Source organism: Sycon ciliatum, chromosome 4 (assembly GCF_964019385.1).
Source record: "Sycon ciliatum chromosome 4, ocSycCili1.1, whole genome shotgun sequence".
In the NCBI taxonomy this organism is placed as follows: Eukaryota; Metazoa; Porifera; class Calcarea; order Leucosolenida; family Sycettidae; genus Sycon; species Sycon ciliatum.
This window is the reverse complement of record NC_088646.1, coordinates 40,401,713-40,418,302: the sequence shown is the minus strand read 5'-3', so window position 1 is coordinate 40,418,302 and position 16,590 is coordinate 40,401,713. Positions and strand designations below refer to the sequence as shown.

The 16,590-nt window shown below is 49.7% G+C and overlaps 1 protein-coding gene across 1 annotated transcript; it reads right to left on the bottom strand.

The window, feature by feature from the left end:
* Positions 1-8,027: 8,027 nt before the first annotated feature.
* On the bottom strand, positions 8,028-14,135 carry LOC135813571 (uncharacterized). The gene has a single exon (XM_065326661.1). The coding sequence runs from the start codon at positions 14,133-14,135 to the stop codon at positions 8,028-8,030; it is 6,108 nt and encodes a 2,035-aa protein (XP_065182733.1).
* Between the last annotated feature and the right edge of the window lie 2,455 nt (positions 14,136-16,590).

Sequence of the window (16,590 nt, the reverse complement as noted above, 5' to 3'; positions counted from 1 at the left end):
AATTATCGTGTTACTGACACACACACGGATCGGTTGTGTTGTTGTTGTGGTGAGAGTTTTGTTGGTTGTTCGTATCGCGGGCCGCGGGAACGAGAGCAGAAAACGCAGATGGCTTTCTTTTCTTTCTTCGAGTCTGGGGCCGGGGGAATTTCCCTAGCATTTTTTTTATCCTCGAACTGGGCATTCATGAATATGCATCATATCAACCTGAGACAGCACGCGGCGCGGACAGCTACAGCACTCAGCAGTCAGCATGTGTAAAGAGTAAGTGTAACTGGTCTTGTTATGTCAGATGGCGCGACTGGATCAGCTACCGGTACTACCAAGAGTACTCTTGGTACTACAAAGTCTACATGTACATAATGAGCTAGGTCCTTGCCCTTGCAATGCATGCTTGGGTCGGCCTATGCGGCCATGCCTAGTGCAGCATTATTTTGCATGAGTTGTAGACTACTGTCTGATGTTGCCGATATCGCGATGTCAGTGATGATCGATAATCGCGTATCGACCATGTAACGAACACGGAACAGGCACGACGCTGATACAGTGATAGTGATATGACGCGTGGCAAAGCCGCCATCTTCGTCCCAGAAAAACATGGCGTAGAGCTGCAAAAGCTGAGCCTAGCCCTCGATCCTGTTGTGAATACAGTCTTCATTTTTATTTACTCGAAGTACTCAAACCGTCTTTTCACATCGTTACTTTCGAGCTCCAGCCATAATACCAGTAGTTAATACAGTATGTAAGGCCATGGGCATGGCGGTGACTTCTCCTCATTTTTAAACTAATTATTACTTGTGGTCACTTGTTATGATTACATGTATTATGCTTCTTTGCGGGGCATGTCCTGCACTGAGTCTCTGTCACGTCTGTGTCACAAGCTAGCTGGGACAGACTCGGTCCAGTCAGTGACTTTTAGCACATGACTGTGTACTGCTTACCACCACAGTGAGGTCTGATCTGACGTCACGGATACTACCGTATACTACAAGTACAATACAATAATACACGTACAATGTAGCAGGTTTCAGAGCAGGGAGTCGTATTTTACGACTCCCTGTTTCAGAGTAACTACTTGTACAGTCATTTTTCGATTTTGACAGCATGTTACAAGGCGAGGACGCGTAGTGCTCCTGACTACAACCATAAACCGGTTGGCAGAGTCCCGGTCTTGCGACCATTTGAACCGTATTGGGAAAACCCAGGTGTGCAGACGGGGTGTTCCGACGTGGTGAAGGCCTACCCATGGCCTCGTCGGGACATCACCAACCTCGTCGGCAGCGAGCACCTTCTCACAACAGTCGTCATGGTGATGACTATGACTGTTACAGCTGACGAGCTGAGAGAAGGACGCCATGGGCAGAAGTTGAAAAAAGACAAGAAAAAAGAAAAAGAACAAAAGAACAAAAGAAAAAAGAAATAAATCACAAATAATTTAATTACAGAGGAAGACAAGAAAATAACATCACAAATCCTTCCAGACGTGATCCCTGCAGCGGCAGCAACGTGAACAATACTACGGCGGCAACACGACGACTTCTACAACACAAAAAAAAAAAAAAAAACGAAAATTATAAAAATCCTACCAACCCGTAGAGTAACGAGGGTCCGAACCTGGGTTTTCCCAATACGGTTCAAATGGTCGCAAGACCGGGACTCTGCCAACCGGTTTATGGTTGTAGTCAGGAGCACTACGCGTCCTCGCCTTGTAACATGCTGTCAAAATCGAAAAACATGTTAAGGTGGCTCCTACCCCTCGGGTCCAAATTTTTTTTGTTTGAAACGTGGCTACAAACGATTGTACTTTGTTCCGTAGGATATCTAGTGTACGGAGACAAAATTTTATCAAGTTCTACCGGCCGGTTTCACTCGGGGGAGGGGCCAAACATAGCATACTCACAATTGCCAATTTAGGCAAAAAACACCGGAAAACCACTTTTTTGGCCATAGCACTCGTAGTTACCCCGTTTTTCTTGATGTCCAACATCAGGACAGTAGTATACTTGCTAAATACCAGCATAAGCTTTAGAAGTGGGTAGAATTCTGCTAGAAGGTGACCTTTTTCTCTTTTCGGAATCATCCCATTTCAGCGCACACGTCCCACATATTAGCCCCGCCTACAAGTATTTGACACTGGACTTGCCCTGTATTCGATGGTTATGCTATCATAACCTAATAATGGTACTGTGTAGCAAGTTTGAGCAGGTTCTACCGAAGGTAACTCTTGAAATAAAACTTTCAAGTGTCAAGTGATGCCATATTTTCAAGAATCAGCACATTGCACTGGGACATTGTCCAACGCCTTAGAACCCTTGACTCCACCATATGACAGATACGTATCTTGCAATAATTGATTGCAACATCTTCCGAACATAGTAGTAGAGCTTTGGATCAAGTTTTAGCAGTTTCCACCGAAGCTAACTACCGAAATAGAACTTTGAAGTCACACACATACTAAATGCCATAGCTGAGCATGTGTATTGTGTGTATGGTCTAACTGTTTTCACAACTAGCTCCAATGCGGCAGATACGTGTCTTACATTACTTGATTGCAACATCTTCAGAACATAGTAGTAGAGCTTTGGATCAAGTTTAGACAGTTTCTACCGAAGCTAACTACCAAAATAGAACTTTTAAGTCGCCCACATACTAAATGCCATACATGTAGCTGAGCATGTGTATTGGGTGCACATGTATGCTCTAGTGTTTTTCACAACTTTCTCCAACATGAAGCCAATACTGATGTGGAATTTTGTGACTGCTTTGTCCAAAACACAGTGCTGAAGCAATGCACATTGGGCACTTTCTACTGGTAATGTAATTATTATTATACAGTGTTTGCTGCCAACATAGCAAGCAATACTGCTATACTAAATGCGTATTCCATTGGGTACGGTCCAATGGCTTTTCACTTCGCATCTAGCCACTGTTCTTCGTGCATTTCTTGAATGCTTAGTCTCCGTGGTAATGAAGCTAAGAGCCACACTGGAGAAGTTTCTACTGAAGCTAACTATCAAAAATATAAAATTTCCAAGATGCTACTATTACATAAAGTAGCTGTGTGCAATGCCACTCTGTTGAACACAGTGAGCAAAATTGAGTCACTAAAACCCTATTTGCCAGATATAAGCTGTTGAGACTGATAGCAGCTGAGCTGTATGATCTGATATGGATGGCGGTTCCACACTGACCAGCACATGTACACGTGCACAGGCAGAAGAACATACAAGTAATACACCTAACGTTACTTCGAAGTCCATCATGTAAATACAAGCGTATATACAAGCATCACTCCTGTTCTCCACAACCTGCAGTCCTGGGCCACTCCAGCTGGTCAGAGTGCAATAATTTCTGCAGCAGGCTTGACTTGGAAAGCTAATCACAACTGCCATGGCTGCAACATGAGTATTACCAGCGCGTTTACAGCGCTACTTGTATTATATTATTGTCAATCCATTGTGGTGCGGCATGGCACTCGTTTTCAACAACCGAGTTTATGTCATTAGTTGCATATCCAACGCCAATAGAAAAAAGAAGGGGCGGGGCAAATTACCACGGTTCAACACTAATCATATTGAACGGCGTTATGCCATGCCAGGCGCGCACACAAAACGCCCGCGCGAGTGCGCATGCATATACACACCCGGGTAACACACATTCGTGCGACTCTATATAGCCTGCACTGTCGTTCTATGTCATAGGAGTGAGTGCACACACATATACATGTAGATTGCCTAATTTTGCATACGTAATAAAATTGTGTAAGTATACACACATGTGCGTGCACATATAGATAGACTCAGCGGCATACGCATGAGTGTGTGCCGATAGGGCCACATGCCAATTATCGGATTAGTCTGTGAAAGTTGCACGGCACGACAAACTTTCGGACAGTCTAAAGATATGACACAATGAATATGGAATACCCACCAGTGTGTAAGACCATTTCATACCTATTTCGCAGCGTTTGTGATTTTCGGAGCGTCCCTGTTGATATTTGATGTCCTCACTTGGTTGATGACACAGTCACAAATTATCAAATTCACCTCCAATGCCATCCAATCTGCGTTCCGCGATACATGTACAGTGAACGGTGTTGAGGAAAGCCATGCAGCAATAAAACAGTCGAGACTCCCAAGCAGAGGATACAATTCAACAGCGTATTGAAGTACGAATTGTTGTAAACAATTTTCAAGACACAATTACAAAATTTGAAGTGCGTCTTGAAACGTGTTTGAAGTGCTTCGATGTATTTACCTTCGATCTCCCTGAATCGATCCATCCACAGCTACCCGACGAATTTACCAGTCAGTGCGGGAGATGATCGAGCAAGTTATATTTGAAGGTCGCGAGATGTCAGTGGCACTGGCAGGAAATCTACACAAGCGTATTCTGAAATAATTTTCTAAGACTCAGGCGTGATTCAAGAGCGGACTTTGATTTCTCCCTTCTTATAGTACGAGCACCAGTCGACATTGCATTCTTGGAAAATCTTCTGCGAGTGCTGCCTTCCCCTTTCATAGAAAGAACGAGTGAAGAGGGACACTAGCAGCAGGTTCTAGCTAGGTCGCCAGAATTGCAGAAAAGCGAGAAGACGTTTCCTACAACGCGTTAACGATTGATCGCACAAAAATCATCGCTACCGAAATATTTACTGAAAATCTACACTTTTCAAACGATGCGCGCGCAGAGGGTGTGAGCCACCTTAACTACCAAGCAAGGCTTCTGTATATACTTGTACAGTCATGTACTTCCTGTGTCTCCCTCCTCAGGCTCAGCTCAGCAAAGGAGGGTGACGTGATGGTGTAGCACTGAGTCTGTCTGTTACACGCATGCAGCCTAGCGCCTGGGGGCGCCCGGGCAGGGCTGTACTGACGTCTACGTACGTGTCTGTAGCGATGCCACCTGGCCGCGGGGATCGGGAGTCGACTGTACTGACATGTAGTCGTAGTCTCGTACAGACAGCTAGCTATGACTCCGGTGCGGCGCTGTCTTTTACTAAAAGACAGCGCCGCACCGGAGTCATAGTGCACTGCATGCAGGCTGCAGCCCAGTACTACAAAGTACAAGTACATCTATCAGAGAAGGGCTTTCGAGTTCTTGGCCATCCCAAAGCTGTGCACGGACATCGCGAGGACGCATTTTGTTCGACGATCAAATTCACAATTGTCAAGCATTTAGGCGCAAATGTTTTTCGTTCTCAGCCGACTTCTCGGTTTGAGAAGTAGGTGCGCACGCTCAAAATTCCAAGTCAGTGACTATGCGCCTGTCCAGAAGATGACGACGCTGCAAGCTTACTTTCTCAAAGCGTGACATACATTTTCATAACGATTTTGGCTTTGAAAGTGAGAATAGTATTGCCATCGTCAGGTCCACTAGTCACGAAGCATGGCGCTTCTGGACAAAAGCGCAACATAGAGTGTGTACCAGCAATAGTGCACAATAATACTCGCGCCTACTCCGGCAATTCTGCAACGCGTGCAAGCAAAGTTTCAAAAGTATATTTCCAGGTCTGACTGAGGTCGAGCGAAGATTCCGGCAGAGTAGGCGAGATGTTGCTTGCTGACAAGTCGGCCTCCGCGTCCCTGAGTCCTGACTACCAGTGCCACGGCCGTATGCACCAGTGACCAGTCACCGGACGTGCAAGATCATCATCACCCATGTCGGTACTCTGCCTGGCCTATTTAGTATTTATCTGCTGGTGGTGTCAACTCCGTTGCAGTTTGCCAGCTTGTTTGTTCCGGTACTCGTTCTTCACTGGTTCAGGTGAGCCTAGCTGCTTTTGCACAAAATACTTTGTGGATCCTGTGAGAGATCATGTAACTCGAAAACGAGACGTTGTTTGAAACAAAGGTAGAATGACAATCACTGTCAGTTCCGCATGCACTTCTGACAGGAACTACGACAGACGTCTACGTGGCAGCACCAAAGGAGAGCATGGGATAGGCAACATAACAAGATAGAACATACATGCGCGCACGTGCATGTGTACACGCGCGCACGCCCACACACGCTTGCAAGCGTGTACTCACATGTGTGCGAGTGTGCATGAGTGCACACACACGCACACACACACACACACACACACACACACATGTGACTCTCTGTTCGCACACACACACACATACATGTGTGCGACATGCGCGCATTCATCACACACGCGTGCGCACATACACACAGGTGGATGCGCACATGCCAATGCTCACACGCACACACGCATACACGTGTACATGTGCACGCACACACACACGCGTGCGCGCTTGCACGCACATACACACAGGTGGATGCGCACATGCAAATGCTCACACACACACATGTACATGTGCACGACACACGCGCGCGCACACACACAGGTGGATGCGCGCACGTGCATGTGAGCGAGCTTGTGTACACGCGCGCACGCACACACACGCTTGCAAGCGTGTACTCACATGTATGCGAGTGTGCATGAGTGCACACACACACACATGTGACTCTCTGTTCGCGCGCGCGCGCGCGCGCACACACACACACACATACATGTGTGCGAACATGCGCGCATTCATCACACACGCGTGCGCACATACACACAGGTGGATGCGCACATGCCAATGCTCACACACACACGCATACACGTGTACATGTGCACGCACACACACGCGTGCGCGCTTGCACGCACATACACACAGGTGGATGCGCACATGCAAATGCTCACACACACACACATACACGCATACACATGCACATGTGCACGACACACGCGCGCGCGCACACACAGGTGGATGCGCACATGCAAATGCTCACACACACGCGCGCATACACGTGTACATGTGCACGACACACACGCGCGCGCGCACACACACACGTGGATGCGCACATGCAGATGCTCACACGCATACATACATATAAACACACACACTCATGCACGCGCGCGTCATTATCTACGAATCTCAGAAACATGCAACACGCGGCCAGAAGTTAATCATCACCAGTGAACTTGCTGTGATTGTGGTACCAACAACATGCTGTGCAAGAACGTCACCATCATCGGCTGCTCTGAGGTAGCATTCCAGAATGGCAATTTACAAAGCCGCTGTCTAGTGCCCTACTATCATCTCCACGGAGCAGCAGTCGGAACCCAGGAGATAACTGCTCGGCATAGCTGCAAACATCGCAAAGGTTACAGCACTGGATGCTTCTAGTGCAACGGGTCACCCCAACCCTGTACTATACTTGCTGGTGCATGTCCGAATGTGACAACCCAATCATTAGCGCCCATGTTCTGGACCGTCACCAACGCTTCCGCCCAGGGCCTTTGTTCCGAATATGAACTGCGTGGCGGAATCACGCTTATGCTATTTCTAGTAGTTCTACGACAAACTCCAAACGACTTCTTTCTTCCATTTCACTCTGTTTCTCTCTCACGACAACTCCCCCAAGCAGGGAGAAACAGCAAATACAAAAGCAAAGAAAACGCCGCGCGTACGGCACATGCAGGGCCATATGCGCAACCTACGACAAATTAGCAGCAGCGCTGGTACAACAGAAATGTACAAACGCCGGAAACGTAAAGGTCATGAACCCGTGCGACCCCCTGCCGGCTGGGACAGGATGGCTACAACTATAAACGGACTCATATCGAGCCAAGAAAGATACACGACAGATACAACTCAAGCATATAGAAACAAGAAATAATTAGTGCACTGCAAGTGCCAGCGTAATCTGGCATAATGGCAAATATTGCATAGTAGTGAAGGCGAGTCCTGAACATCTCTCCCCTTCTTCAATCCAATACTGCTTGCTGCTGGGATTGATCTTAAAGTGCAACATGCCAGCTCAACGATAGCATCAATAAATAAAATAGCAACTAACTCATGCACTACGCGAATCAAAATAGCATACTGCTTGACAACATGCAAACGGGTGCATAGGCTAAACTGCACTATGATAACCACAAACAATAATGAAAAAACACTCCGAACATAACGAGCAAACGAGCAATGCGTTGTCGAATATTCATACACACTTTGACTTAATTCTCTTACTGCTCACTCCGCGTCAATACGGCACAGTCGAGTGATAGGCCGTGTCAGATACTTCCCTCGGACCTTGATCTTCACGACTCGAACATGCCCATCACTGCCTGGGTACACTTCCGCCACTCTTGCTAGTGGCCACTCTCCTCGTGCTGTGTCTGGTGACACGACTAGCACAACATCTCCGACGGTGAGATCTGGCTTGGTCTGAGTCCACTTCTTGCGACGGTTCAGCTCTGGCACAATTTCCTTCATCCAGCGGCGCCAGAATTGAAGTACGATGTCCTGGACCATCCGCCATCGCTGTTTGAGTGTCCATTGCGTCTCGTCAGTGCCTGCTGGGACGAATGGCATGCCCTGCTGCCCATGCAAGAAATGGTTCGGTGTTAGCGGTAACGGATCACGTGGGTCGGCTGACTGGTATCCCAATGGGCGGGAGTTCATCAGCGCTTCAGCACCGGTAATGGCGGTGTACAACTCCTCGTCAGTCGTATCGCGGTTGCTGAGTGTGGCAGACAAAGCTCGTTTCGCCACCTTGATCAGTGCTTCGTGTGCGCCACCAAAGTGCGGTCCACTAGGTGGGTTGAAGTGCCAACGAGTGCCTTCTTGCGCCATGCTTCGCTGGAGCTTGTCGACGTCTAGCGCCTCTGCCAACTCACGGAGCTCATTGTTGGCGCCCACAAAGTTTGTTCCATTGTCGGATGTGACTTCCACTGGCGTTCCTCTCCGGTTGGTGAAGCGATGATACGCTTGGAGGAACGAGTCCACGTCGAGGCCGTACGCTAGCTCCAAGTGAACGGCACGTGTCAGATGGCAAGCGAACAGACAGAGGTACCTCTTGGCTCGGGTCTTGCCTCGTCCTTGCTTTGTTGTAAATGGCCCAGCGTAGTCCACTGCGACTCGTGCGAAGGCTCGTAGCGGCAGGCTGACTCGTACCTTCGGCAAGGGAGCCATTACCTGTTCTGCTGGTGATGCTTTTCGTAGCTTGCATCTGGCACAGTTGGACTCACAGGAACGCATCTCGTCACGCCCACCGAGCAACCAGTACTGATTTGATAGCTCCGATAGCATGTGATTGACGCCGCACGTATGATTCCCGCGATCATGGTACGACTTGATGATGAGTTGCGTGATTCGGTGTCCCTTTGGCAGTATTATCGGGCACTGCTGGTCGAACGATAGAAATTCGGCATGTTGAAGACGACCACCAACCCGCATCAACCCGTCCGCATCGATGAACGGCTGGAACTGCCTCAGACTGCTGGCCTTGGGCAGTGAGTTCTTCTGCCTCACGGTGTTGTACTCAAGCGCTTGTTGCTGTGCTGTTCTGCAGTGGTACGTTCTTGCGTCCTTCAGCTCATCTGCCGTCAGCGTGGACGTCACTAACTTGCTGGCCGGTGTGCGACAATTCTGGATAAACCGGAACACCCAGGCTGTGACGTGTAGGAGTCGATTAAACTCGGAATAGCGAGACGGGTCCAAGCGTCCCAAGTCGGCGGCAGTGATGCTGCCTGTGAACGTCTGCTGTTGTTGGCTCTGTGATGCCGTAGCCCGATGGTCCTTCTTCACTTCTTGCTTCGCATTGTCCGTCAATGAAAGCTGTGCCGGTGCTGGTGGCCACGTCGATTGCTCTTGCTGCAGAAATTGCGGTCCCTCCCACCACAGCTGGCTGGTGATGAGGCTGGTTACTGAGGTTCCACGGGACGCGAGGTCTGCTGGGTTGCACTTCGTTGGCACGTAGCGCCACTGTTCTGGTTGCGTTGCCAGCTGTATCTCCCCGATACGATGCGCGACAAATGGCTTGTGGATGCGACTGGGGTTGCGAATCCAGCAGAGGACATCCACGCTATCACTCCAATAGACAACTGCTGACTTCGGAATCTTGAGTGCCTCAGCTGTAGACTGTGCTAACTGGAGGCCGAGCATGGCTCCCATCAGCTCAAGACGGGGTACGCTGATGGTCTTGAGCGGTGCGACGTGTGTCTTTGCAGCAACCATACGAACACAGACCTGTCCATCTGCAAGGGTTGACACTGTGTAACAAACTGTTCCGTAGGCTAGCGTTGATGCATCAGTGAAGACGTGCAGTACCTTGTCCGGGGCTTCACTATTCGGGTAGAGACAGCGCGGTATCTCGATGGCATCTGTGTCGCAGAGTTCGTTCAACCAAGCTCGAGCCTTGCCCGCTATTGCCTCTGGCGCTGGGGTATCCCAATCCAGACCGGCTACCCACATTTCCTGGATGCAGATTTTCCCACGCACAACGAATGGTGCTAGGAATCCTAATGGGTCGAACACTGTAGCGATGTGTCGCACCACTAGGCGCTTCGTGATGTTGTTGTCTGCTGGCTTCGAGAATGTAAAGCCAAACTGGTCACTGTCAGGCCGCCACTGTACACCAAGCGTCTTGGTTGTTGGTAGCTCTCCTGACAAGTCGATTGATGATTGCCGGTCTTCCTGCGGAACGCTCTGCAGGACTGTTGGCGAGTTGCTCAGCCACTTTCTGGCTTTCATCCCGGCGGTGCTCCACACAAACGATAGCTGGTGATAGAGTTCAACTGCTTTCTCGTCACTCTCCACTGAATCCAGTGTGTCATCCATGTAGGTTGACTCCAGAACTGCTTCGGCGCCTCGAGGGTGCGTCACTGCATGTTGCCGCGCATGGTTCTGGATGACGTAGTGTGCGATGAATGGTGAAACGTTGAGTCCAAACACCAGTCGATTGAATTGGTACACGTTGACCTCGTCTTGTGTACGCCAGAGAAACCGGAGGTGCTTGCGATCGTCCGGGTGTATTTCGATTTGCAAGTACATCTCTTTGACATCACAGACCAGGGCTACTGAGTTTCGACGGAATCGTAGCAGCACGTCAAATAGCTCTCTCTGAAGCTTCGGACCAGGCAAGATGGCGTCGTTCAAAGAAATGCCCTGATAATGTGCAGCAGCATCAAACACCATGCGTACCTTCGTCGTACTCTTGTCCATACGCACAATGGGGAAATGTGGCAGGAACCAACCGGAATTGGCGATGTCCGCTGCTTGCACTTGCTCTACATAGCCCTTGTGCACGTAATCATCGATGGCTTGGCTGTATGCTGCTGCTACTTCGCTGCTGTGCTGCAGTCGCTTCTCTGTGCTGCTGAGTCGGCGCAGTGCCATAGCGTAGTTGTTTCTGAGCTCTACTTTCCTGGCGTTCCATGGCAGCTGGATCTCGTAGCGCCCGCTGCTAGTGCCAATCAGCGATGTTGCGACGCGGTCTGTGGCCTGCTGCTCGGCTGTTGTCAACTGCACGTGGCTGCGTAGGTGGGTGCCGCTCTGATCGATCTCCCAGAACCGCTGCACGACCTGGTTGAGCTGCTCGAGACTGGCGGTTGTCGTACTGTGACCGTTCAGTGATGTGATGGCTGTGGCGTCGGGATTGACGAGCCCTACACAAGTCCAGCCTAGTGGAGTTCTTCGTGCAACAGGTTCTCCTGGACCTCCTGCAATCTCGTCTAGCGATGCATGTAGGTACGGATGGTCGACTCCGATGAGTATGTCGATGTGTTTTGTTCCATTGAGAGGAGGGAATGGGACCTCTCTCAAGTGCTGCCACCGATCTTGCTGATTGTTCCAGTCAATTGCCTTGAGTGATGCGGTCACATTGTTGGTTGTCCATGCCGTGAAGTCATACCTGGCACTTCCGTCGCTGCTGCTGATTTGACAGTTCACTGAGACGGTGTTGAACGTTGTCGCTGCTCCGTTGAGGACAGACACCGTAATACTCTTTTGTTCTCCTGCCAGACCCAGTTCAGCTGCGATGCTACTGTTCATGTAGGACACGGTGCTGCCGTCATCAAGTAGGGCATTCACCGCAATCTTGCGGTTGCCGTTTACCAAGGTCACCGGCACTGTCCGCAGGGCTGTCTGTGGCTCAACTTGCTGGCCGTGATGCGTTCTGGCATGCGCACTGGTTTCGGACACTGACTCCCCTTCCGTGTTCCTGAAGGATGAGGGAGGCCCAGACATCTGGCCTGACCTGTCTGGTTGACTGGGTGCTGCTCTTGGCTTTGCCATACCCTGGTTGTTACTGCTCTGAGCTCCAGCTGGTTTCCTCGCCGCAGGGTCCATGCTGGTGTCACTGTTTGATGAGTGGAGCAGGCGGTTGTGCGTTTCCGTGCAGCCGTCGATCCCACAGGTGCGGCTGCGTGTGCAGTTCGACCCACTATGCCCGCTGCCTAAACACCTGTAGCACAATGCGGCTCCTCGTGCTGTGGCCCAACGCCTTGTGACACTTTGCGATTGAAATGTTGGGCATCGCCACACTGGATGACCCTGGCCACATGCTGGACAAGAGCGGTTGCGGCTCGGCAGGTCGCCACTAGTGCTTGAGCTCACGAAGGTGTGATGCGAGGTACGCCGATCTGCTCCTCGTCCATGGCTGCTCACGTCCCTTGGCCGTGCAGTGCTGGACTCCTGTTGACGGGTTTGCGAGGTCACTCCCCGGACTGACTCGGCAGCTATGACTGCGAATTCTGCCTCACGATTTACCCAGGTCAGCAGGGTTTCCACATTCTCGGGTTCGTGGTTTTCGTAGAGCCAGCGTTGATAGTTGACTACCATGGCTTCCGTCATTTTAGACAACAGCTTGGCATACAGGGAACCGTTGCCCAGCTCCTCAGTCCGCTGCATATCCTTCAGATTGATGACTGCCACGTCAAGTAGGTCCGCAAATCGTTCTACGTCTTTTGCTGATTCTGGACGGATGGGTCGGAATCTGTCCAGCTCCTCGAGGTACAGGCTCACCTGTCGCCGACTTGTGCCGAACTTTCTCTCCAAACGGGTCTTGGCAGCTTCATATGCAGCGGCAGAGTGGCCCAGATTCTCTACTGCTCTCAATGCGTCGCCTGCCAGGTACTCCCGCAGCTGCAGCATTTTGTATTCGGCTGTCAGCGGAGCTTGATCAATGCATGCCAGAAATGCTGCTTTCCAGCTTGGGAACTGCTTCTTGTCCCCACGGAATACTGGAATGGATACTCGCTTAAGCTGCCTCCACAGGTCCTGGCCGACAGCTGCCCTTGCCGATTGTGGTGGCTGTGGTGGTGGTGCTGGTAGTGCCGGCTGCGCTACTGCGGACATGCGCACTGCTGGCAGAGCTGGTCTACTACTAGTAGTACTGAGTGCTACCCTTGCACTACTGCTCCTTGTATCTGTACTGCTGGATATTCCGGTATGTGCCTGAGTGTACAGTGGTGCACTTACTGGGGCAGGTACATGACGTGGACTGGTTCCATCCCCTGTGCTGCTGGTGGTCATACTGACTGATGAGCTAGCAGTGACAGCTCCGGTCTGGCTAGTCTGGGTCACTGATGACTGGCTGGCAGTAGTACTCAGTGCAGGATCTAACTGCTTACTTAGTTGACCAGGTTGCCACTGTTCCTGGTGTACAGTCTCAGCTGCTGCACTAACAGTAACACCTCTCCTGATACCAGTACTGCTAGGATCGGACTCCAGTGCTTGCTGACTATCTGAGTCAGCTGGAGTGGCCTTTTCTTCCTGAGACTGGGTCACACTTGGCATGAAAGGCTGGGCTGTGGCATCCAGACTATTAGTATTACTAGTACTACTGCTCGTCCTTTCCACAGAGTTCTGGCCCGCTGCAAGTGCAGGCTCTTTTTTAACCTGCGACTCGAGCTGGCTCGCGAACTGGTCGAAGCGATCAGTCGTCGCTCTCATTTCTTGATTTAAGTCTTCCATCTCGTCGTGTACCTTCGATACGGCTTTGATATTATTAGCTCCCAAGTACAGTTCCTCCATGTCGGTCAGCAATGCAAATATTTCTTGCTCGACATTCTCAAGATACCAGAGCTGCTGGTCCGCCGCTTCCATCGTACCGCCCTCTCGCATTATAACCAACAACCCTCGTCGGGTATTTGTAAATTCTCTTTTGGCTTTTTGTTTTTTGCTTTTCAATTGCATCAAATGGCCTTCGACATTTTCAGGTGGTACAATCGACTTGCCAGGAGGTACACCGCTGGAAGCCGTATGCTTCTTGCTTTCCGGTGGGTCCTGTTCCACCTCCGCTTCGTGTGGGCTGATCGAGCTGCTCTCCTCGACATCGCTACTCGTACGCTCGGACATTTTCGACTTACAAACTGCTAATTTCAAATATTGTTCGAACCATCCTCTGCTACCATCTGTTCCGAATATGAACTGCGTGGCGGAATCACGCTTATGCTATTTCTAGTAGTTCTACGACAAACTCCAAACGACTTCTTTCTTCCATTTCACTCTGTTTCTCTCTCACGACAACTCCCCCAAGCAGGGAGAAACAGCAAATACAAAAGCAAAGAAAACGCCGCGCGTACGGCACATGCAGGGCCATATGCGCAACCTACGACAAATTAGCAGCAGCGCTGGTACAACAGAAATGTACAAACGCCGGAAACGTAAAGGTCATGAACCCGTGCGACCCCCTGCCGGCTGGGACAGGATGGCTACAACTAGTTAAAGGGGAAGTATACCCTAAAATCAAATTTTCACCAGTTGTAGTCTTCTGGGTGCTGAGTCGAATGGTCTTGGTCCGAGGAAGCTGCGACGCTCCCTTCCTACTTGAATCCCAATCGAACTCGCGCACTTCAACCGAAACTGGGTGACTGCGCCCTACTAGATGGGGATTTGTATGCAAAATGTCACTAAAAGCGCCATTTCGTTCTTATAAAAGCACGGATGACCGCGATTGGCCCATATGTTGTAGTCTTTTGGACGCTGAGTCGACTGGTTTTGGTCCGAAAAGGCTGCAATGCAGCGTTCCTCCTTTATTCCCAATCGAACATGGTTGAACAAGCGGTCACGTGCTCCTGGGTGCCCAAATCACCTGGTCACCGCGCCAGCAGGCGACAACTTTCACACCAAGGTTCAACTCGAGTTCAACTCGAGTGACAGGACTGCACCCAAAAAAGGTCAAACAGGCTAGTAAGTTGTACCCTGCAGGCACGGTGACCAGCTGACTGGTGTACGCAGGAGCACGTGACCGCTTGTTCAACCATGTTCGATTGGGAATAAAGGAGGAACGCTGCATCGCAGCCTTTTCGGACCAAAACCAGTCGACTCAGCGTCCAAAAGACTACAACATATGGGCCAATCGCGGTCATCCGTGCTTTTATAAGAACGAAATGGCGCTTTTAGTGACATTTTGCATACAAATCCCCATCTAGTAGGGCGCAGTCACCCAGTTTCGGTGGAAGTGCGCGAGTTCGATTGGGATTCAAGTAGGAAGGGAGCGTCGCAGCTTCCTCGGACCAAGACCATTCGACTCAGCACCCAGAAGACTACAACTGGTGAAAATTTGATTTTAGGGTATACTTCCCCTTTAACTATAAACGGACTCATATCGAGCCAAGAAAGATACACGACAGATACAACTCAAGCATATAGAAACAAGAAATAATTAGTGCACTGCAAGTGCCAGCGTAATCTGGCATAATGGCAAATATTGCATAGTAGTGAAGGCGAGTCCTGAACAGCCTTATTACGGGCTTTTACGGTACTCGCCGATGCATGTCCGAATGTGGCAACCCGCTCAGCAGCACTACACATGTGAGCAACAAGTGGACGTCGTTGGCAGCACAGAGCAGAGGATCGCAAACCGGATGAAGAATGGATAATGTTCTCCATGATGAAGGGATCAAAAACCGTTCAACACAGATATTGCGCTACATCGTCTTGCCTGGATGTATGCGGTGGTGCCGATGTATATCGCGTCCATGACACTGTTTACATATCTGCATTCAGCCCTTTGTTCACATAAATATGATGCACCGTAGCTGTAGTTTTAACATGATTATATTCTACATGTTACCGCCACATTTACTGATTGCGTTTGCGGAAATTCCTAAAATATACTACGTCTACTACTACTCAATTTACCACACAAAGGACTGAATGAAGTAGGGAAATAATCATCCCATGATCTTCTACAATGTGAATGCTTCCACGTACGCGCATGTCATTGTGCAGCATCCGAAACTTCAACAAAACAATGATTCAAAGAGACGTTATTCAAGATAAGTCATGCATTTCTACGTTCACTGGTATAATCAAAGATTCCGTTCAAGGCAGCTGCCATGGTGTGTACCTTACCACCTTTAACACACGTTGTCAGTCCGCTCATTGACTAGCAGGAAATCGTTTGTAGCAGGAGTACTCTTGTTTGTAGTGAGGATCAATCTACAAAACACTATTGGTAAAAACAATCCAGAGTCACCTCGATGGAGACGGACAGTTCCTACGAGACCTGCCTGTCGACATCAGGGTCAAGTGGCAAGTCATTTAGCCGTTACGCACGACAATCTCAGGAACACCAGTCATGTCCTCCTCCGACGAACCAGCTACTGTATGTTACTTCAGAACTCAGAACGACACAATTATACAAACAGAATGAAAAATACTTCATCGACGGTGTGACTTTGCGTTTCGCTTCGTGTTTCTTTGTGTTTCTCTTGACAATCTAGCAAAATTGAGTCATTCGCATGAAAATGTCTGGTTACGTCAGCGAAACCCGCTGATTTTCCCCATTTTTCAAGCGCTGAATGGC